The sequence below is a fragment of the Nomascus leucogenys genome, chromosome 19, assembly GCF_006542625.1.
Source record: "Nomascus leucogenys isolate Asia chromosome 19, Asia_NLE_v1, whole genome shotgun sequence".
In the NCBI taxonomy this organism is placed as follows: Eukaryota; Metazoa; Chordata; class Mammalia; order Primates; family Hylobatidae; genus Nomascus; species Nomascus leucogenys.
In genome coordinates, this window is record NC_044399.1 from 28,000,501 (window position 1) to 28,024,098 (window position 23,598).

Below are 23,598 nucleotides of genomic sequence, written 5' to 3' on the forward strand. Positions count from 1 at the left end.
AACACTCTAAATCTTTTTTTCTTCTTTTTCTTTTTGAGACAGAGTCTCACTCTGTCACCCAGGCTGCAGTGCAGTGGTGAGATCTCGGCTCACTGCAACCTCTGCCTCCTGGACTCAAGTGATTGTCCTGCCTCAGCCTCCTGAGTAGCTGAAATTACAGGGGTGAGCCACTGTGCCAGGCCTGAACACTCTAAATCTTTGATTCTTATTAATTTTGGTTTGTTTAGACTAGTTTTCACATAAAACTATTACACTGGGCAAACAAACCTAAATGTTTTATTTATTTATTTTTTGGAAACCCAGACAGTGGGCAAAATTTTGTATGTAAGTGTAGTTTTCTATAGAGGTAATTAATACATTTCATCAGTTTTTTAAATGGGCATGTCACCATAAAAATTAAGAACCACTGAACTAAAGATAAGCAAAAATTAAGCCAGTTTAAAAATGAAATAAACTAAGTTAGAAAACAACATTCACTGTACCGTACCCATTAATGAACAGATTGTCATGTAAATGCCACCAACCCAACCACATTTTCTGAAATTTTATACTTGTAGAATATACAATATAATTACATTTTTTCATTATATTATCATTTTTGAGTATTTACTATGTGCTAAGCCCTTTACTTACTTAGGTAATATTTAATTCTCATGACAATGCTATGAGGTAGGTATTATTACTTCTATTTCACAGATGAGGAACCTAAGACTAAGGAGGTTAAGTAGCTTATACAAATGTACAGAGTTCAAACTTAGGTCAAAGTTAGTTTCTAACCATTAACCAATGGTTCTTGAATTTTACTGTGTGCACAAGAATTACATCTATGGCATAGCGTCAGTGAATGGCACTGGAATTCCCACTACCAGAATGCTTTCTTTTTCCATTCACAATTCTTTTCCCTCTCCTTCCTTCCTTATTGTATTCTCTCCACTCACCTAAGCTTCTGTCTCCTTTTTTTCTCTTTCTTATTCCTATCCCCTTAACTGCACTGCAGACCTACCAGTAGTGCTTATGGGCACCATTCTTAGCCCCACTGGAACACATAAACCCTATGTTTCAACCAAACCCTTACAACTCGAACATATTCCCCATATATATGTATCTGATGAGAAAAGAAGCTTTTGTAGCCATCTGCATGGGGCTGTGGAGATCTAACACTGTTAGGGGTAGTAGTAGTATACCTAAAGAAGACAGCTTTGACTTCTTATAGGGTTCTTCTTTATTAATGAGTAATTCAACAAATGGGACAAGTTCTAATATTCTCAACATTACTGTTCTGAGCTCCACATTCAAACCTAAGGCAGTGAGTTTAATGGTTTTCTTTTGCAGTTAGAATCTTAAATTCTCTGACCTTTCTTTCAGAGCTCAGGACTCCTAGCAGAAGCTAATAAAGAATATAAGTTTTATAGAAATCTATGTTTCTATGATTAAGTGATTTTCTAACCATTTGCCTTTGTTTCTTTATATGCTTCCTAAAAACAGTAAGTAAATTTGTCTACTTAGTATTTAATAATCCTACATAACTCAGACATACACAGATAAATGGAAAAAAAAGTCCTCCAAACAATCTCTATCTCTCTCTCTCTGTGTGCTATCTACGAATACAATTTTTATGACATTACAAACTCTTCCTTTTGCATTAAAGAATTCATTAGTTTGGCACTTTGGTAGGGGAACGGTGTTTCAAATGCTTACACTACAATCTTCCATCACAACTTCCTACTCTTCTGATTCTCTCCCATTGGAAATTGGAATCACTGTAGAGACAGGATATACAGAGGTGGAAAGTATTCACTGTTTAGCAACTCTTGCACTAGTGTTTCCTGGCGTACATAATTGCCCCCAGTCTACAAGGGGTACTACATGCACATCAATGTATGATGATGACTATTTGGCTTAAATGGGATGCAATATTTGACCAGCTCAAGAATCTTCAGTGCTTGACTGAAATTTCTAAGACTGATATTTCTTATTGAAACGTTCCTTTGGGTTTTAAATTGAGGTTTCTATTGTTTGCTTTCAGCAGACATATGTTTGAGATACAAAATATGGTAAAGATCCACTACTTCCGCAGTGTTATATTTCCATATTATTCCCTTATTGGCCTGGATTTCCTCATCAATAGCACAATTCATTCAAATGTGGAAAGAAAGGCATTGATACACTGATCAGAGTAAGGAAAGTAATATCATATCATCAAAAGTCACGTTTATCTAAATGACAAATTTATTCTCTGTTGGTTTCCAAATCTGGGATGTTTTCTAGAAGTTACATAATAAATAATATGATGTAATTACCTAGGCTTAAAAGAAAAGCACCATTCTAGGAAGAAGTAATCCACTGCAGTGTAGCAGTACAGATTGGGTAATGGGAAAGACCTACAGACAGTTGTAAGAATGGCAGCAGGGAGCTTTTAAAATGAAAAGGCTAGAGTATCAGTAGCACTATGGAACTTTTCTGTTGTGAGACAAGGATGAACAGTTCATGCTTCCAGGCAATGGAATGGCACATATCAAATACGCAGAAATATAGAGAAGACACACTAAACCAGGTATCTCCAATTTGAAAGCTTTTTGGGCATAAACTGGAACTTTGTCAAGTGCATTTCTTTCTTTTTTTTTTAAATAGGGTCTCACTCTGTTGCCCAGGCTGGAGTGCAGTGGTGCTATCACAGCTCACTGCAGCCCCAAACTCCTGGGCTTAAGTGTTCCTCCTGCCTCAGCCTCCCAAGTAGCTCAGACTACAGCCACCATGCCCGGCTAATTTTTATTTTTGTAGAGGGGGGGTCTCGGTATGTTGCCCAGGCTGGACTCAAAACTCCAGGCCTTGGGCGATTCTCCCACCTCAGCCTCTCAAAGTGTTGGAATTACAGGTGTGAGCCATTGCACCTGGCCAGACCGTGCATTCTGATGGTTAATTTGTCAACCTGACTGGGCTAAGGGGTGCCCAGAGAGCCAGTAAAACAACATTTCTGGTGAGTGAGGGTGTTTCTATGGGAGATTAGCATTTAAGTTGGTGGACCAAGTAAAGAAGATCATCTTCACCAACGTGAATGGACATTGTCCAATCTGCTGAGGGTCTGAATAGAAGAAAAAAGTAGAGGAAGGGTGAATTTGCTTTCTCTGCTTGAGCTGTGGTATCTATCTTCTCTTGCTCTTGGACATTGGTGCTCCTGGTTCTCAGGCCTCTGGATTCAGACTGAGACTTACATCATGGTTCTCAAGCCTTTGGTTTTGGACTGGAACTATACCACCAGCTTTCTTGGGCTTCCAGGTTGCAGGTGGCAGTTCTTGGAACTTTATGGCTTTCATAATTGCCTGAGACAATCCCTCATAATAAATGTCTTTCTCTATATCTTTATCTATAACCTATTGGTTCTGTTTCTCCAGAGAACCCTAATACATTCACTGCTTCATTTAAAACTTATAATTAATGCAATTATAGCTTCAGTTTCCTTTATACTTACTGTGATGTGTTTTGACTTTTATATAAAAGTATATTGACTAAAAATATGTAATATACTTCATGCCACTTTCATAAGGTCTGGGTTTAGAAAAATCTCTCATGGTGCCATATTAAGATTTTGATGCTGGCTAGGCACAGTGGCTCACACCTGTAATCCCAGTATTTTGGGAGGCTGAGGTGGGAGGGTCGTTTGAGCCCAGGAGATCGAGGCTGCAGTGAGCTATGATCACACCACTATACCCCAGCCTCACCAACAAAGCGAGATCCTATCTCTTACAAAAAAAAAAAAAAAAAGCTGCTGATGCTGCAGCTAAGATTTGCTAATTTATCTCCCAGTACTGATTTGTTTTTCTTGATCAACACAGAAAGGAACGTTCGAGAACAAAAGTAACTTACCACCCATTTGTACTGTATCTTTCCCTAACACTACTATTTAAAAAATTTTCAAAGTATAACATTATTCCTCTCATCAATATGTAGCCAGTCTTCAAACAGCCAAATGTATTTATGTTAAAAAACAAATATGTATGATATACATTATAGAAAATTACTATACCCAGTTACTATCTCGGACTATATTTACTGATTTAAGACAGATATCCTTAGAATAGGATTTCCTAAACTAGGATCCAGGGAACTGAGATTTGGTTTGTGCTAAATGAGCTATGCTAAACTACAAGGTCTATGAATACAGGATTCTGTTCAGCTTTTTCATCACTGCATCCCTTGTGTTCAGACCAATGCCTACTATTATAGTCCTCAACAAATATTAAATATTAAACAAATATTAAGTATTTCCCTTCAAAGAAGGAAAATATCAGAATAAAAGGTAGTGGTAAAAATTAGAGATGTATAATGGTATATAGTAAGTTACTTTCTTCCGTAACACTCCAGCTTAAAATCCTACATCATCAAACTGTACCAATCACTGCCCTTCCTTCTTGTAGTTTCTCTAGACTTTAAGTCAGACCACTCATTCTTTGAAGATTATAGCTATTGGTTTACTCTCATACTCTCCAACAGTATTACAATAACAATTTTTCTATCCACACAGATGGTCTCCTGGCCTCAGTTTGTTGACCTCCTCCCCTCCGGTGATCTCATTCCCCAATCCTCTTTCAGTCACCCACTCCCACAGTTATATTCTTAACACTGTCATTACTAATGACTACAAACTGTCCATAACCTTAATCTTAAACGCCTCTGACAACCACTTGATATTTCTAGCTCATTTATTTGAGCCTATTTGTACCTAAAACCCACTGAATCTACACAAGTTCACTGTCCTTCACCCCTCATGTTCTCATTTCCTCTCCTGCTTGGCTTAGATTTCACAGTCATCACCATAATCACTCCTTTGCAAATACCCTCAACTCCCTCGATCCTCTTTAATCTTCTCATTCCAATCTGGCCAAACCCCAACTCCGGTTAAGGTCCAATTCTTCACCTAATGTGTATCTCCAATATACAGTTCCAGTACAGTTAAATGTGTTTGCTAACAAGTCCCTTGTTAAATTAATGACCACTAACGTTAAGTGGGACATTAGTACTGCCCAGCAATCCTACTACATATCCCTGATCCGTTCACTCTCGGAACACATTCCATGGCTTCTTCTCTCTCTTCAAACCTCAATATTTCTTTCCTCATCCTCACTTTCAGCTGGTTACATCACTCTCCATTTAATTTGGAAAATAAAAACAATCAGAAGAGGCTTTCTGCCAGCTCACGTCACCATATCTACCTACTTACCTGCTGCATCTGTTCCCATAAGATAACCTTTTTTCTAGTTAGTCCACTCCTTTCCATAGTCAACCCCTCCACTTTTGCTTTTTATCTCATTTGTCATCTACTCAAGTGTGTTATTTCAGCATTTCTCGCCTTTCTTCTGCATCATCAATTTCCCCTCTCTACAAGAGCACAGCATTCTAGTTTATTTAAAATAAACTGAAATTTATTCTAGTTTAGAAAATCCTTGCTTGTCTCATAGTCTCCTACAGCTACTTCCCTACTGCTCTGTTCCCTTTCATCACAGAATTCTTTGAAAGAGCAGTTTATACTCACTGATTACAATTCCTCTTTCCCACTCACTTTTAAACCCTCAATTTTTTGTTTTTTCAGACAGGGTCTTGTTCTGTCACCCAGGCTGTAGTGCAGTGACACAATCATACTTCACTGCAGCCTCAAACTCCTGGGTTCAAGTGATCCTCCTGCCTCAGCCTTCCAAGTAGCTGGAACTACAGGCACATGCCACCACGCCTGGCTTTTTATTTTTATTTTGTAGAGTTGAGGTCTTGCTATATTGCCCACACTGGTCTCCAACTCCCAGCCTCGAATGATCCTCCCGTCTTGGCCTCCCAAAGTGCTGCAATTATAAGCATGAGCCACTGCACCCAGCCTGCAATCAAATTTCTGCCATCAAGATTCTACCAAAGTGGCTTGTCAAGATTGTCAGTAACCTGCAGGTTGCAATTTTAATAGTGTCAATGGAAAGTCTCAATGAAAAGGTGACATTTTAGCAAAGATCTTAAAAAAGGCAAAGTAACAGGGTGGGGCTAGTATCAAAAATATTTAACAACTGGGACAGCATGGGCACCTACTAATTGGTGGATGTACACTTGAGCAGGGTCTTAGAGGCCATCAAAGTAAATCTGGTGATGACAGCAGAGTCATCAATATATACATGTCCTTAAAAGATGTGGGCCTGAATGAGAATACCAACAAAGTGAGCACAGAGAAGATATCTATGGTCCAGGTCTTAGAGTATTCCAACTTTTAGAAGTGGGAGAAGAAAAGGAAGTAGCAAAATAGACTATGAAAATGATGCCCGAGAATTAGGAAGAAAACAATAATGTGATAACTTGGAGGTCACAGAATAAGTGCTTTGGGGAAGAGGGAGTGAGTAACTGTGTTAAGTGTTGCAGGTAAGTTAAATAAAATGAGAAATGGAAACAAGCATTAGATTTAGCAACCCAGAGGGAAGAAAGTGACGGCAACAAATGGAAAAACACAAAGCTGTTCAGAGTATATGGAACCTACCTATTTTATTTACTTTTATTTTAGACATGGTCTCACTCTGTCGCCCAGGATGGAGTGCAGTGGCTTGATCTCGGCTCACTGCAACCTGTCTCCTGGGTTCAAGCGATCCTCCCACCTCAACCCCCCATGTAGCTGGGACCACAGGTGCACACCACCACGCCTAGCTATTTTTTTGTATTTTTAGTAGAAATGGGGTTTTGCCACATTTCCCAGGCTGGTATACATTTTATTTCACAATGGTTATGAAGAAAACTTTTGTGTTTTGAGAAAACTCATTAAAGGATGAGGCTTCAACTGCACTGTCAGGTACCAAGCAAGCCTATCCATACTTTTCAGTTTGGCAAGCCTTACTACTCCTCTACATCCTTTTCAGTCATAATACATCTGGGTGAGGAGACACAGTTACATGTGAACAAAATCAAATACACAATGCTTTTCTATATAAGACAGACTATAAAAGCCAAAAATATTTGAGGATGATCACAGGGAGTTAAAGTGATAGAAAAGGCTTCTGAAGGAGATGTGAAGAGACAAACACACACAAATAAAAAAAAAGCCAAAAGCAATACTCATCAAAAATATGTAGTATTGGTGAAAGTTCTGAGGAAAATATTTTGATACATTTCTGGAAGCAGTGTACCAGAGGGAAATCTAGTAATATAAAGATTTAAGATTTTGAATAATCCTAGATTTCTATCAATTTTATTTCAAGGAATTCATTCTAAGGAAATAATGGTAGATACGAACAATCATTTAGCAATTAGTATGTTCACTGAAGCACCTTTATAACAACAAGAAATTAAAACAATTTAAATGTTCAGCAACAGTATATTGGTTTTTAAAAACTATGTTACATTTATATAATGAAATGCCCTACCAGGAGAAAAAATGATGGAATAGTTCTTAAGGTAAAAACACATACAACATAATTTTAAAAAGTCAATTTCAAAACATGATATATACAATATCACCTTAAGTTTTTAAAACTATTTTTTAATTTTGTGTAGTGATGGGGTCTCACTATGTTGCCAAGGCTAGCCTTGAACTCCTGGCCTCAAGCAATGCTCCTACCTCAGCTTCCCAAAGCAATGGGATTATAGGCATGAGCCACTGTGCCCAGTCTATCGCCTTTACTTTAAAAGTACATATTATGGGCCGGGTGCGGTGGCTCACGCTTGTAATCCCAGAACTTTGGGAGGCTGAGGCAGGCGGATCACGAGGTCAGGAGATCGAGACCACGGTGAAACCCTGTCTCTACTAAAAATACAAAAAAATTAGCCGGGCGTGGTGGCAGGCGCCTGTAGTCCCAGCTACTCGGAGAGGCTGAGGCAGGAGAATGGCGTGAACCCGGGAGGCGGAGCTTGCAGTGAGCCGAGACTGCGCCACTGCACTCCAGCCTGGGCGACAGAGTGAGACTCCGTCTCAAAAAAAAAAAAAAAAGTACATATTATGGACTGAATGTTTGTGTCTCCCCCAAAATTTATTTGTAGAAACCCTAATTCCCAGTGTGGCTGTATTTGGAGAAAGTAATTAATGTTAAATGAGGTCTTAAGTGTGCAGCCCTGATCCAAATAGGATTAGTGTCCCTATAAAGAAGAGAAACCTCCCTGCTGTCTCATTCTCCCTCCCTCTCCTGACACGCATGCACAGAGGAAAAGCATGTGAGGACACAGTAAGAAGGCAGTATGTGTAAGCCAGGAAAAATGCCCTCACCAAAAACTGAATCAGCCAGAACCTTGATCTTCAACTTCTAGCCTCCAGAACTGTATGAAAATTAGTTTGTTGTTTATGCCACCCAATCTATGGTATTTTGTATGGCAGCTTAAGCAGATGAATAAAATACAGCCATTTCTCAGTTATCTGCAAGAGACTGATTTCAGGACACCCCTCCCAATCCCATACCAAAATCTGTGGATCCTCAAGCTCCTTATATACAAAATAACGTAGTATTTGCATATACCCTACATATATCCTCCCATATATTTGAAATCATTTCTAGGTTAATTACAATACCAAATGCAATGTAAATGCTATGTAAATAGCTATTATACCATATTGTTTGTATTATTTTTACTCTCATATTTTTGTGTGTGTGTGAATTTTTTAAATCTGTGGTTGGTTGAACCTGTGGATGTAGAACCTGTGGATATGGAAGGCCAACTGTATGTAAAAAGATTGCTAGGCTATATTCCAAAATATTAACAATGGCTTTCTGATTAGTGGGGTCATGGATTATGTATATTTTCTTATTTTCGCTTAGCTGAAATTTTATATAATTAATATGGATAACTTTTTAAATAAGAGCTAAAAATATTTTCAAAAGACAGTGAAAACATTCTTCAGAATACTTCCTGACAGTACTTATGTTTCCAATAGAAAGTAGACACTTACGTTTATTTTAAACCAAGAGAACTAAGATCATAACTTCTTCAAAGGCTCCCAATAATCCCTGTCCCTTCTGTAATCATGACCTTTTGTAATTCCCTCCACTTGAGCGAGTCTTGAGTGTGAGTTGGACCTACTGGCTTGCTTCTAATGAAGAGAATATGGCAAAAAGTGATAGAATGTCACTTCCATGATTTGGTTATAAAAACTGTCACTGTCTTGCTGGTACCCTCTCTACCTCTTGCTTGCTTGCTCTCATGAAACAAGGTGCCATGTTGTGAGCTGCCCTATGGAGAGGCCCACAGAGCAAGGAACTGAGCCTTTGGGTGAAAACCAGTGAGGAATAGAGGCCCTCAGTTCAACAGCCCATGAAGATCTGAATCCTTCTAATAACTATGTGTATAAACACGAAAGAGGATCCTTCCGTACTTGAGCTTCAAGATGACTACAGCCTCAGCTGTCACCTTGATTGCAACCTGTGAGAGCCACAGAACCCTGCTATGCTGCATTTGGATTCCTGACACATAGAAACTGAGATAACAAATGCTGTTTTAAGCTATTACATTTTATGGTAATTTGTTATGTAACAATAGATAACTAATACAAATACCTACTCTGAAGAGCACTCAATAAACAAAATGTAACCAACACTTCCTGCAAGTCTTACAAATTTCAACGTGATAATTTATAACTTCTAGATAAGAAAAAACAAAAAGACTAAGAGGATTTTAAGTGACTTAGACGTAAAGGATGGCAGTGGAAACATCAGATACTGAATTCCAGCTTCTTGCGTGTCAAAACCTAAGTCAAGAGTATCTTTCTGTCCCTTCTTTGCTCCCACAGAATTATTCCTGAACACTGAGCTGCAGGAACATACGTTCTGCTTAAGAAACACATTTTTTTTTCCAAGAAATAAATGTATAATAGTACATACATGTGACAAATATGTTGTTAGCAATAACTGATGTTCCAGGCATTGTGCTAAGTAAATTATAGGTACTATCTTATTTAACTATCACAAACACCTTATGGAGTGAGTGATATTACTATCTTCATTTTATAGACAAGGAACCAGAGTAGATTAGAGAGATTAAATAAAAGTCACCAGCTAATAAAGTAGCACAGCCAGAACTGAACTCAAGCTTCTCTGTTCCCAAGCCTGAACTAGTCACCACTACGAAAAACTGACCCCATTAAAAATAAACACACACACACAACACAATTTAGTATTTATATATAGACCTCATGTAAAGATGCCCAATAACTACAGTATACATGAAATTTTATTCTCTTTGTGAAGCATTCATTAAAAAAAAGATATGATAACTTTACCTACAATATCCTTAGATAAAAGGCAGTAAAAAGTCAACATAAAACATTATGAGGCCAGGTGTGGTAGCTCACTCCTGTAATCCCATCACTTTGGGAGACTGAGGTAGGAGGATTGCTTGAGCCCTGGAGGTGGAGGCTGCAGTGAGCCCAGATCCTGCCACCGCACTCCAGCCTGGGTGGCAGGGTGTCACTCTGTCTCAAAAATAAATAAATAAATAAATATATTTTATATTTTTATTTTACATATTTTATGTATTTATGTATGTTTATATTTTTATCTTACATATTTTAATGTGTCATATCTTTACAACCTTCCTGTGATATAGGTAATATTATCATCCCTATTTCACAGAGGGAAATTAGGAAATTAACAAATCACGGTTAAGTAATTTGCCCAAAGTCACACAAGTAGTTAAGTAGCAGAACTGGTATATGAACACAGGCAGTCTGGCTCTAAACCACTGGCATTTTACTCTAAACCAGAACATTCTACTTCTTCAAAAGCTGGAAGTTAAAATGGTTTTACAGTTAATGAAAATATTGCCCCTTTGGATATCTAACTAAATTACGGATCTAAACACCACCTTCAGAGGCCAAGCCTTCAGATTTTATGAAGTAAAACACCTTAGAAAAGTTATCTAAAAGTTAGTGTGATGAGATTATTAACCTTCTAAATGCTGGGGCACAGAAAATCATACCCCAAAATATGGTCCCTTGACATGCTGAACTAAAGCAGCAGCCTCAAGGGCTTTCTGGCCTCCCCTCCCACTTCCTGTCTCAATCCTCTGCCTCTCCCAAAGCATAGGATGAGGCTATTCTCTGAAGTTCCCTTATCTACCTAGAAACTGGACCCACCAAAGAGGAACACAATTGTCCCTGATCCCCTCCCTACAATTTCATTAACTACAGAAGATTAAAACTCACATCACAAACAATGAAAAACTAAAGATCAGGAAAACAACTAAAAATGTTCAAAGTAGGGTGGGCATGGTGGCTCACGCCTATAATCTCAGCACTTTGGGAGGCCCAGTGGGAGCATCACTTGAGGCCAGGAGTTCGAAACCAGCCTACGCAAAATTGTGAGACCCTGTCTCTACAAAAATAAAAATTAAACAGGTGTGGTGGCATGAGTCTGTAGTCCCAGCTACTCAGGGGGCTGAGGTAGAAGGCTGCTTGAGCCCAGGAGTTGGAGGTTGCAGTATGCCTAGGCAACATAGGGAGATCTCATCTCTATTTAAAGAGAGAGAGAGAAAAAAAAGAACTTACATGGATAGGAAAGTGTGGGGAAGAAAAGCCATTTATATTCATATTCTAGTTCTTATGCTTATTTCCATAACCAGTAATAAGGCAGTATCTCATACTTCTAATACACAACTTATTTCTGTTTCATCGTCTCCTAATCTCTGTTTTAGACTTCATATCCTGATAGGCCAATCCCATAGTTCTATTATTTCCTTTTTCATTCGCCTCTCAAGTCTATCCACTATACAACTTTTAGCTTTTTGTTCTTGTTCTAATAATTAATAGGCTTTTTTTTTTCCCATTTCAACCTTTATAATAGCATTTCTTCTTTCTTTTTATTTGGTGCAAGGGAGGTTACCAACTGTTTTGAGAACCTATGATTGGAAAAAGTACATATGTACATGTAGCAAGTTTTTACTTATCATTTTAAAGGGCTAAGACTCCCCCCAAGCTCATCAATTTTACTCAGGTTAAAAATTCTGTTTCATACTTACTGTATTTACAATAAAGCAGAATACAAACACAATATAACAAAAGATATGAAACAGGAGGAAAAGGCTCTTGGTACTCACAGGACAATGCAAAATCATACAGAAGATTTTATGTACAAGCACATAGTTTGTAGCAAAACCAAAGAAGCATGGGTAATTATTTAGGATAAAGATAACATTTTATAATGTTCTCAGAAATTTTTTAAATGGAAGAAAGAAAATGAAAAAAAAAAATCATCCTTTGATTTTAATGGAAATGACCGTGACTATACAGGAGTTGGGAAAAGACAGTTCAAGGAACTACTCACTTTAAATAAAACACTGTGTTTACAATGGCTTGTACTCATACTATAGAATGTACAATACAGATAAAAAATCCAAATGAAAAAAATTGCTACAGGTGCAGAATATATACAAATATGAATATGCACTAACTATAATCAAACTGTTTTCTCTTTTTGAGTTTTAAATATATGCTAATTGTGTTGTCACCTTAAATAACACTGTCCTTTGAAAGACACTACCGTTTTTTAAGAGATTTAAAAGAACCCATATAAAAAGATTAATCTCAAATTCCTCTGAATATATTTGGTGTTGATAAAAGCCTGCCTATTTCAAGACTGGTCTGGGCTTTGGCCCTTAACCTTTCATGCACATGTAGTCAAAAGTCCTATAAAACTGTCAACTTGGCCTACCATTATCTGTGTCAAAGGTCACTTCTATACTTAAAATTTTATATTATAATGTGAAACAGAAACACTTAAAAAACTAAAATAAACACAAAGTATCACTATCATTTAGTGTCATCAGATTACTGAAAATTTTCAATAGAATTTCATTGTAGAAATTTTAGAAAATGCAGAAAAGTATAATGATGATGATGATGATGAGTAACAGAAAGGGTGCTAATGTCTTGTTTATTTTGCCTGAGCTAAGCATGTGGCATATACATTATTTCACTTAATCTCTGTAACAATCCTATGAGATGATAGGTTTTTTTTTTTTTAAGATAGGTCTATTTTTATCAGTCACACAGCTAGTAGGTGGAAGAGAAAAAAATTAAACCTAGATCTAACTCCAGAACATAAGCTCTTATTCACTAATACATGCTGCCCAAGAAAGAAAATTAAGACCATCTGTAATGCCACCAACCAGATATAACCTCTGCTAACTAACATTATCTCACAACAATCCTACTCTAACTTTCCAATAATTCAAAGTCTCCCCTCCTTAGGCAACCAGTGGTACAGTTTGGTGTATTCTTCTAGAAATTTTTTCCTATGAATATATATTCATGTATCTATATGAAGGCATAATTTGTTAAATTATAGAAATAATGTTGCTGTGACAGGAGACTGGAACAGAAAAGTTAAGTGACATGCTCCAGACCATAAGATTCATCAGCAAAAAATCAGAATTGAAATGCAACAGGACACATTTAACAAAAAATGACCCTAAACCTTTGAGTATTTTTTCTGATTAAGACCTTGTCTTATACCTTAGGATCATCACTACAAAAATAATAAAATCAACTAACATTTATGAGCACTGACTATGAGCCAAGCATTCTTCTAAGTGCTTTATATATATTAAACTGATTTAAAATTATCATCTCTATTTTTACAGATGAAGGAATAGGTAGAAAGGTTAAGTGACTTGCCCCAAATCACACATCTAATAAGTAATACTGTAGATAGAAAAGTGATAGAGTGTAGGATGAATCCATTTTCTTATTTTGGAAATTGCTTTATTTAAATCACTAACAGTTGGTTACCCTTTTTCATAAATATAGAATATGACTCTATCTCATACTTAACTGAAATTTTCTGCTTTTAAATCTAAGGACAGTAAGGAATGCTCATGGAATTTACACAGTAACAGGATTAGAGGGCAATATATTTTTGGACTATATTGTGTCCACTTCAAGAGTTGAACAATAAATCCTGCTTGTGACCCTAGACAAATCGTTTGAATTCTCTAGATCTTAGTTTCCCCACTGTGAGACAATTAACACACACAATTCCCGGAACATCCCCTTTATTCTGGTAGTCTACTTAACAGCATCGATTATCTCCACAGTTGTAGCTGCAGAACCAAAACATACTGTTTGCTTGTATTTTTCCCACATTTTTTGCATACAACAAACGTAACTTGAGGAATAGTAAACCTTTAATTAGATATTATAGAAGATAATGCTATATAATGAATCACTCAATTTAATATTCCAGCTCAACAGCTATACTCCAGAGTAGCTTTCCCTACACTTTTGGACTTAACCATCAATGAATTGGTTTGGTTTGATGCACAATTTCCTTTTACATGTAGGACAACACAGAAAAGTCAGACATGGGTACACAGATGTCAGGTACAAAAAGACATACCAAGAAAAATATATGTCCATTTCTCAGACACAAAAGCTTTATTCTTCCAACCTAAAATATAGGTACCAAAAGGTTTAAGTTTAGATAACACGGAAACAACACTGGCAGTTACTCCCCAGGTATCGATAGTGGTAGAAGGAACCCCATCGACTTTCAGCATTGTTCACTGAACCACTGAACACTGACTGTACAGTGAGCAGCCTGCAGCAGCCCTGTAACCCAACTGGTTCTCAAAGCATAGAATCTCAAACAGCAGCTTCAGCATGATCTGAGATTTTCTTAGAAATGCAAATTCTTGACCCACTCCAGACCTACTAAGAAATTCTGGGGGCCTACCAATCTGCATTTGGACAAATCTTCCAGGTAATTCTGAAGTAAGTTAAAATTTGAAAACCACTGCTCTAACCTTCAGTTTGTGATTGCTGCCTCTGGGAGACAAAGTATTTTCCTAAATTTTCAGGTGATAATGAGTAAAGCAGGCAGACAAGAAGGTATCAGAACACTAGCAGCCTTAACTGTATTACTCTGTATGAATGTACAATAAAATATCATCAGTGGTGTTAGTATATCCTTTGTGAAAGAAATTCAAAAATTAAGTATTATTTCACTTTATAATACTAAAATTTGCATGAAAAAATGCAAAATCTATTTGTTTTGTGAGTATACTCTTCAATTCATTTGGTTATTGTTAATTTTTGATACTATGTAGAGATAATAGCTTCAACCCCCAAGTTACCATTCTTATCTTGGTAGAAACTAATTTTCAGAGCATCTAATAACTTGATTAGAAAAGAGCAAATCACTATAAAGTTTCTATGCTTTAAAATTGTTTCAGATAAGGAAAGACTTTTTTAGCAGCACTTTGATATTGTGTTTTAGTTTCTTCCTTGCTTTCTAAAAATCATAACCGAGCTTTAGTTTAATTCTAATTCAGCAAAGAATTCATGCCTGTGGAAAATATATATAAATAATCACCTGAATAAGACTTTAGCTTTAGATTAGATTAAGGATGTCAGATGGGCAATCAGGAAGTGAAAGATTAGGCCCCCATGACAGTCATTCTGACTTGCAAATCTGGAAAAGAAAAGGCCTCTGATAGGGTCTTCCTTCTAAAACTCAAGAAAGGGATAGAAAATTAGCACTCTTATTTTACTTTATAACACTAACATTTGCATGAAGAAATGCAAAGTACAATATTCCATTGCCCAAGAAGCGTGACAATACCTCAAAACATGAAAGATTCTTCTAATCGTGTGCTATAGTACCATTTAAGGAACTATTTTATTCCTTTTGGAAACAGAAAAGCTGGTTCCTAATACAAAACTGTGATTGATTTAGAAAAGAATGGTTATCTATAAGAGTGGATGAAGCTGTTTCAATACCCGGAAGGAAAGCAAAATCCCCAAGGTCTTTCAATATTCAAAATTGACTCATAAAATGAAACGTCTCTCATTTTATGAGGTTTGGCCCAAATTTTCTCCTACTGTTTTGTTTTTTGTTTTACTATGTCTTATCTGGCTTCAAAGGTGTATTATACTGACATTTCAGATCACAGCTAATGATACCTTCCCCAGAACTAGGAATACATTTTACTCTGCTGACCCCCATGCTGTAAATATGTAGTAGTTGTATTCACTGTGGTTTAACATCAATTTTAATGCGTAGGAATAAACAAAAGACCTAAAACCAAGTCTTCCAAGGTCCTTTACTAATGCTCTAATCCGTATACTCAGCTAGAGCTGTGAACATTTCTGACACAGCTCTATAGACTCACTGTAGAGAGAGTGTAAAGGATGTTGCCAGGCAACTCATCTAAGTTTGAAAGAATCTAGGCATTGATAATGAGTCTTTCTCAGTTTGGCTCCCACACAAGAAGGGTTTTAGTGAACTCTCACATGTGTTTACAAGGCCATTCACAAGAGGTATTTCTAAAAGTAAGTATCTGTATCCAAAAGGAGTCTATCTTGGAAACCTATATTTCTTTTCTAATTCAAGTTTAATGTTTCCAGCATCACAAGTATTTTCTACAATCATCCAGAAATTCAACAGGAATTAGGCATAAAGGTTGTATGCAAAAGTGTTGCATACAACACTTTTGTGTCTAGTGTTGAATGAATATTCTTATTCACATCTTCAACATTCCTGTTTGTACATGGCCACAGCAAAATTTCTTCAAGTATCTCAAATCACAAAGGTAACCCTACTTACCTAAAACTACTTATCTACCAAAATTATTTTAATTCTTTTGAAAATTACCTTTGAAATTATTTTCGATACTTACTCTCATTGTATCAAAGTCAAAACAGGGCATTCAGTAAAAACTATGTTCTATTAAGAAGAATAGGCAATCAGTTGCAAAAGAGGTAACATGTTTTTATGAGTAGTATACATGCAAAATACTGCTCTGCTGGATGGGCCTGATCCAATCCTCCCTCTTTCAAAGCAGACACTTTGCATGCATGCTTACCAGGGCAGTATGCATCCACGTCCAGTTTCTGAGCTGAAGTGAGGGTTGGTGAGCCAAGCTCGGATTCTGGAATTCGTGGGCTCTCAACAAACTTTGCCTTCCTCAGAGGGGCTAAGAACAAAAAGAGAGAGAGAGCGAGCAAGAGACAGAGAGAGCAAGAGAGAAAGAAAGAGAAAAGGAAGGGAGAGAAACAGGGAAAGAGAAGGAAAAAGGGAAAGAGAGAAACATAGAGGGGTCATGAGTAAGGGGAACAGCAGGCAACAGATGGAAGCACTTAAATGAACGACACACTCTGTCAGACTCAGATCAGGTTACCCTATTTTTTGAGCCAGAAAAAAAAAACCAACTGCATTCTTCATAGAGGAGATGGGTCTTGTTAAAAGTCACTGAAAACTGGAAAAGCTAAAATCTAATATTCAAAACTATTAGTATAAATTGTGATTGTCTGTTACCTTTAGTTATTTCTCTCTCTTTATAAAGCAAAGAGCTTTCTTACTTTGGCTTCTTTTGCCATTAAATACAGATGTTAACTAAGGAAAGCACAGGACTATGTTTTAAGGTTTTGTTTATAATAATTGTAATCAAAAGGTTTTTGTTATCCAGAAATAACTACTCTAATACTTGGTCATGATAAACACCATAAGTAGGATTAAATATAAGCCATCAGGCCTAATCTACGTAGCTTAACAAGAAAATCAATTACCTTACTTCTCAGCTATTAATGTAAGAAGTCAAAACTGTTGGTGGACTAAAATATTAACCAGGCCATGTTAGTTTGACACTAGAAGCTAAAGACATATGATTTAGTTACCAATTTAATTATGAGGCCTATGGAATATTAATATCTCATGCCATGGAATCCATTCATTCTTGTAAGGAATAAAGTATAACTCATGAATTGAAAGTTTTACTTATTGAAAGTATGTATACATTTTATTTACTAATTTTTAGGAGGAAAAATTCAGGAACGCTATTGATACACATTCGAATAATCAGTTATTGTAAAAGTTAAAATATTAGGATTGCTTAGCTGCTTTCAAACTGAGTTCTATTAAATAAACTATAATAGGGTGACAGTGCTTAGCACAGTACTGGCACAAATGTATTAGTTGAATCTGAAATTGATTTGTTTGTATTACATTGGTGTCATAATCACAGGTGGCCAAGACATGTGTCTAAGATCACATTACTTTTCTCAAAAGTTTCTGCATGTTCTCCAAAATCCTTATCCATTACTGACCCACAAGAGATTCTACGTTATTCCTAAAAGACCCTGTAAAAAGTAATATACAACTCTGTTATCACAATGGTCAGAAATCTCCTTCATTTTCTTTGAAGGATAAAAATCAAGTATTAAAAGTATATAGAAACTATTTTCAAAATGTGTCAATACTCAAAACCAACAGACAACTAAGTCACACTTCAGACCTTAGGGTATGTATATTTTCAGTGTATGTTAAAAAATAATAATAAAGCCTGTTACTGTCTCCACAGCAACAAAGGCCTAACATTAAGAGTCCTAACAGTATGGTTCTGTCAAAAGCAAGCTTTGGAATAGCAGAACTCTCACCTTTGCTATGAGTGTGAGACTTGAGCCTGTTTTTAAAAATCATTATTACAAATAAAGATCTGAAGTGATTTATATGTATATATGCAGGCTACTAATAGCCAATATTAGAATCTCTTTCATTATAATTTCACCAACAGATTTAAAAATAATGAAACAGTTTATTTATTCAATACTGCTTAGTATAGGAAAAATGATTATATAGTAATTTAATCCTTAAAGCTCTTAGGTCCTTTACTAGAATTTTATTAAAGCATTGTTATGGCATCAGAGTAACTGTTTTACCTGCTGAGTTCTGACAAAGACAGCACAGGTCCCTGCTCAAGGGACTCTATATATCTTAAAATCTTAAAAACATTTTTTAAATAATGAAATTTAGGGCTAGTAGACAGACCAGAAACTTAAGGTAGAAATGTAAGAAAAAAAGTGAAGGATGGCAGGAGAACTTAAGGGAGGTATGAGGAGTGTACAAGAATTATGAGATGAAGTCAAGGGAAAAGATCAGGGTTCTAGAGATCATACAGAAAAAAGGAAACAGCTGAAGACTGTGAAGAGAGTATGGACTATATGGTGTTAATCAGAAGTTAAATAGATCTGGCAGAGGAAAAAAAATAAAACCTCTTACTAAAATATACAATTCTCCAGCAAAGAGAGTTATTTTAGATCTATGAAGCTCAATGTATACCAACTTCTTTATTTTCCCTTCTCAGGAAATTCCAACTGAGGTTATCTTTATAGCTCACAGGAGACATTTAATTCTTTCTTCTATCTACTCTTCACCTCTTCCCTCATCCATGGGGTACTGTGCATGTCTAATAATAAAGTTAAACTGTTTTATAAGGTAGATGATAATGGTGTTCTCATCTAAGTCATAGAAAACTAGTGTCATTTGCAAGTCAAACACAGGAGGGACAATCACAGATATGATAAGTTGAACAATAGTCATAATATTGCTTGGTGGAGAACATAAAACGGCAAGTTGGAAGATGGGGCATAATATTTTACCTGAAAGCCTGGAATTTTAATATGCTTCATTGTAAAAAATGGTACGTAAGATGATTCACGTGAGTAAGAGAATTCCACATTAAAAGGCTTTCTCTGATAGTTAAAAGAAGAAAGAAAGTGGTTGAGATGAGATGGGTAGGAACAATCTAAAGCCCAAACTTGGCATTTTACTGTGATGTAAGAGATAACAGAAACTACTGCACAAATAAGTGATTGGAACTGATACTAAGAACATCGATTCTTATGCCCTCAACGACTTGAGTTACAGAATCTGGCAGAGGTTGAGCAGATGAATGCGTATCAGCTTAGAGGTTAAGTAGAGTGATCTGAAAAATCTAGGTCTTGATTCTAACACATATTAATAGTAAGAAATTGGGCAAGTTATTTAGCCTTACCAAGCCTCAGTTTCCTCATAAAGTCACAGTACTGTTATGAGGCTTAACTAATTCCAAACATATATAAGTATTTAAGCACAGTGCTTGGATACAGTGATATAGCTCACTTATTAAGTTTATTAATACATGGACTAGTGAGGGCTATGGCTACAGAACACAAAGTAAGAAAGTAGTTTCAGACATACTATAGAGACAGCATAACATGGCAGCACATTAGTGAGGAATTTGAGAGTGCAGGAATTAAGGGTAAGGGCTCTGAAACCAGAATGCTTACATTAGAGTCCCATTTCATTCATTTTTTTTTTCTAGCTGTAAGAACCTTTCTGTGTTTGTTTCCTTTCATCAGTTATTTTGGGCTAATAACATCAAAGACAATTTGTGAGGATTACATTAATTCAAATAAAATCCTCAAAACAGTACCTAGCCCAGAATAAATGTTCTAAAAACATCAGCTGTTATTACTGTTTTTGCTGTTGTCATCACAGATTCAGCATGATTTGGAAGTCTGAATCGTGCATATATGTTGAGGCATGGGGGTAGTAAAACAAAGATGTCTAAGGGGATGAGAACAGTGATATCACCAATTATTTTTTAATTGAGAAGGGAATCATATTGAAGAAAATACAGTATGTTATGCCTTAGTAGGGTATCCAAATCAAAATGGTCTAAGTTAGACAACAATAAATATGCGGTACAGCATGGAAGTTAAACAGTATTCTTTAGACCATGGGTTCACAAAATGTGGTGCCTGGACCAGCAGTATAATATCACCTGGGAATTTGTCAGAAATGCAAATGATCAGGCCTCACCCCAGATAAGCTGGGTCAGACACTCTGGAAGGTGGGGGCCCAGCAATCTGTATTCAGCAAGCCCTGCAGGTGATCGTATGGCACACTGAAGTTTGTGAACACTGGATTAGAGAATCTACAAACACCACATGCAAGCTGCCCATTAAGAAAATTTTCTTAAGAAAAAAGCTGTAATGAAATACAAATCAAGGCCTCATCTGTGAGAGTATCAACATGTGTGGTAAAGTTAGAATTTTTCTTTTCTTTTCTTTCTTTTTTTTGTGAGACAGGGTCTGGCTCTGTCACCCAGGCTAGAGTGCAGTGGTGTGATCTCAGGTCACTGCAACCTGCAACCTCCTCCTCTCAGGCTCAAGTGATTCTCCCACCTCAGCCTTCCGAGTTGGGACCACAGGCATGTGCCACCATGCTTGGGTGATTTTCGTTATTTCTTTTTTTTTTTTTGGTAGAGACAGAGTTTTGCCATGTTGCCCAGGCTGGTCTGGAACTCCTTGGGCTCAAAAGATTTGCCTGCCTCAGGCTCCCAAAGTGCTGGGATTACAGGCATGAGCCACCCACGCCCGGCTATTAGAATTTCTTTTCAGTCATTCTTTTACCAATTTAACTCTTGTGTTGTTGTTGTTGTTGCTGCTGTTTTTTAAAGAGTCCTAAGTTATAAAGTATTAACCTATGGGGTCTATTTTGAAGAAATAACAATACTATCTATACTCACTAATTCTTCCCATGATCACTTGGGAGGCAGGTAGTTGAGGGAGGATAAGAGAAATCAGATTCATCACACAGGAATGCTAATGGTGAGAAGAGAAAATCTACCTATCGAGGTTCCTCTGTATGCTGGAATGCTGTAGATAATGAAGTATATCTAGTCCAAAGAAATATAAGAGCATTAAAATAATAATTTTAAATAATTACTGAGGTATTTGTCTTTAGTAAATGTTTCATAGCAGAAGGGATTTTTTAGGAGGAAACTGGCAGAAGACTCAGATAAGAATATACTGAGAGAACAGTATGGAGGCAGACCAAATGAAAGCAAAGATCAAGAAAATGTAAAATGAAAGATAAATGTAAAGATAGGCAGAACAATAAAAGTACCAAGAAAGTATTTTCGCAAAGTTGGATTTGAGATTATAAAGTATATTTAGTAAAGTTAACCTGAAGATAACTTAATAAACATTAATTGTCCAATGTGGTAGGAAAATAAAAATTTTTGTGTAGGCAAGAAAAAGAAATACAAGGCATCCAAAGGAGAAAGAAGTAAAATGATCTGTTTGCAGAAGACAATTTGTATGTAGAAAACCCTGAAGATTCCAGAAAAATACCTGCTGGAACTAATAAACAAATTCGGTAAAGTTGCAGGATACATAATCAACTCACAAAAATTAGTTGTATTTCTATACACTAACAATGAACAATCTGAGAAAAAAAACCTAAGGAGATAGTTCAATTTAAAATAGCAACAACAAAAAAAATAAAATACGTAGACATAAACTTAACCAAGGAAGCAAAAGACTTGTACACCAAAAACTAGAAAACATTGCTCAAAGAAATTAAAGAAGGTACAAATAAATGAAAAGGCATCCATTCTTCATGCACTGGGGGACAATATTAAGATGGTACATCACCCAAGTGATCTATAGATTCAATGCAATCCCTATCAAAATCCCAATGACTTTCAATGACTTTTTTTTTTTCCAGAAATAGAAACATCCATCTTAAAATTCATGTGAAATCTCAAGGGAACCTAAATAGTCAAAACAATCTTGAAAAAAAATAATAAACTTGGATTTCTCACACTTTCTGATTTCAAAACTTACTACAAAGCTATAGTAGTCTAAACAGTATGGTACTGGCATAAAGACAGACATATAGACCAATGGAATAGAAAAGGCTGGCCAGAAATAAACTGTATCATCAATAATTTTCGACAAGAATACTAATACCATTTAGTGGGAAAAGGACAGTCTTTTCCACAAATGGTTTTGAGGAAACTGAATATGCAAAAGAGTGAGGTTAGATCCTTATCTTACGTCATATAAAAAATTAACTCAAAATGGATCAAAGACCTAAAAATAAGAGCTAAAATTGTAAAACTCTTTGAAGCAACATAGAAAGAAAAGATTTGAACTATAGAATTGTAAAGAAGTAGAGAGAAACATTGAGAAATTTATCTGGAAAGAGAAAACTATATTTTAAAAAGTTTTAACAAAGCTTTCATATGCAGAATCTTATAACATTTTAGTTCCTAAACATTTACTAGAAAATAAACCTTTGAATATCATCAATTTTCTGCAGTGGGAGTGGGAAAAAAGGGTAGAAGGAGAGATAGTGCTTGTGTCACTCTTTGTTTCCTTCTTATTAACCTTGGATCTCTGTTAGGTTTAAAATCTGGAAATAGGTGGGAAGGGCATCCTCCCACCCTATCTAATGTGCCGATTAACTATTTCTCATGATTGTGCTTCAACGGTGACATAAGCAACATCTTGAAGAAAGCGGAAATGCAAGGAGATTTTCCCTTTTAATTATTCATTTCCTGCAAAATGCTGGGGGGGGGGTCAAAAACAATAAATAAAAATAAAATAAAGCACAAAAAAAAACAGAGAGAAGGAAAAACCAATAGAATCTGACATTTTGGCACAGGGTAGATAAAAGTGAAAAATGGTGAAGAGGAAAAAAATGATAATTCATATTTCCTGTTTTCTGAGAAAGTATCTAAAGAAAAGAAAAAAACAAAAAATAAAAAAGATACAATGCAGAAAAAGAAAATCAAAATTTGATATGATAATCCTTATCAAATAAAGGCTAGTCTACTGTAGAAACAATTTCTGACTCATCATAATGTAAATAAAACTATACTTCTCTGAAACCAATTATAAAATTAATACATAGCTGCAAAGTATCTTTCTAGTTATTTCTTCTATGTAAGTATAAAAAAAAAAGTACGTTTTATAAACCTCTCATCTCCCTCTACTTCCTCAATACTACATGTTATGCCCTTTAGTTCCCTACTCAATTTACTCCAAAT

General features: G+C 36.1%; 1 protein-coding gene across 6 annotated transcripts in view; it reads right to left on the reverse strand.

The window, feature by feature from the left end:
• TANC2 (tetratricopeptide repeat, ankyrin repeat and coiled-coil containing 2) overlaps nt 1-23,598 on the reverse strand; it is a 484,030-nt gene that overhangs the window by 262,778 nt on the left and 197,654 nt on the right. For 4 of the 6 annotated variants that reach the window (XM_030800293.1, XM_030800292.1, XM_030800291.1 and 1 more), the window contains one exon: nt 16,804-16,914. The exons of the other annotated variants lie outside the window; for them this stretch is intronic. In XM_030800293.1, the coding sequence (XP_030656153.1) occupies nt 16,804-16,914 (111 nt within the window). The remainder of the gene's footprint in view (nt 1-16,803; nt 16,915-23,598) is intronic. 6 annotated transcript variants of the gene reach the window in all.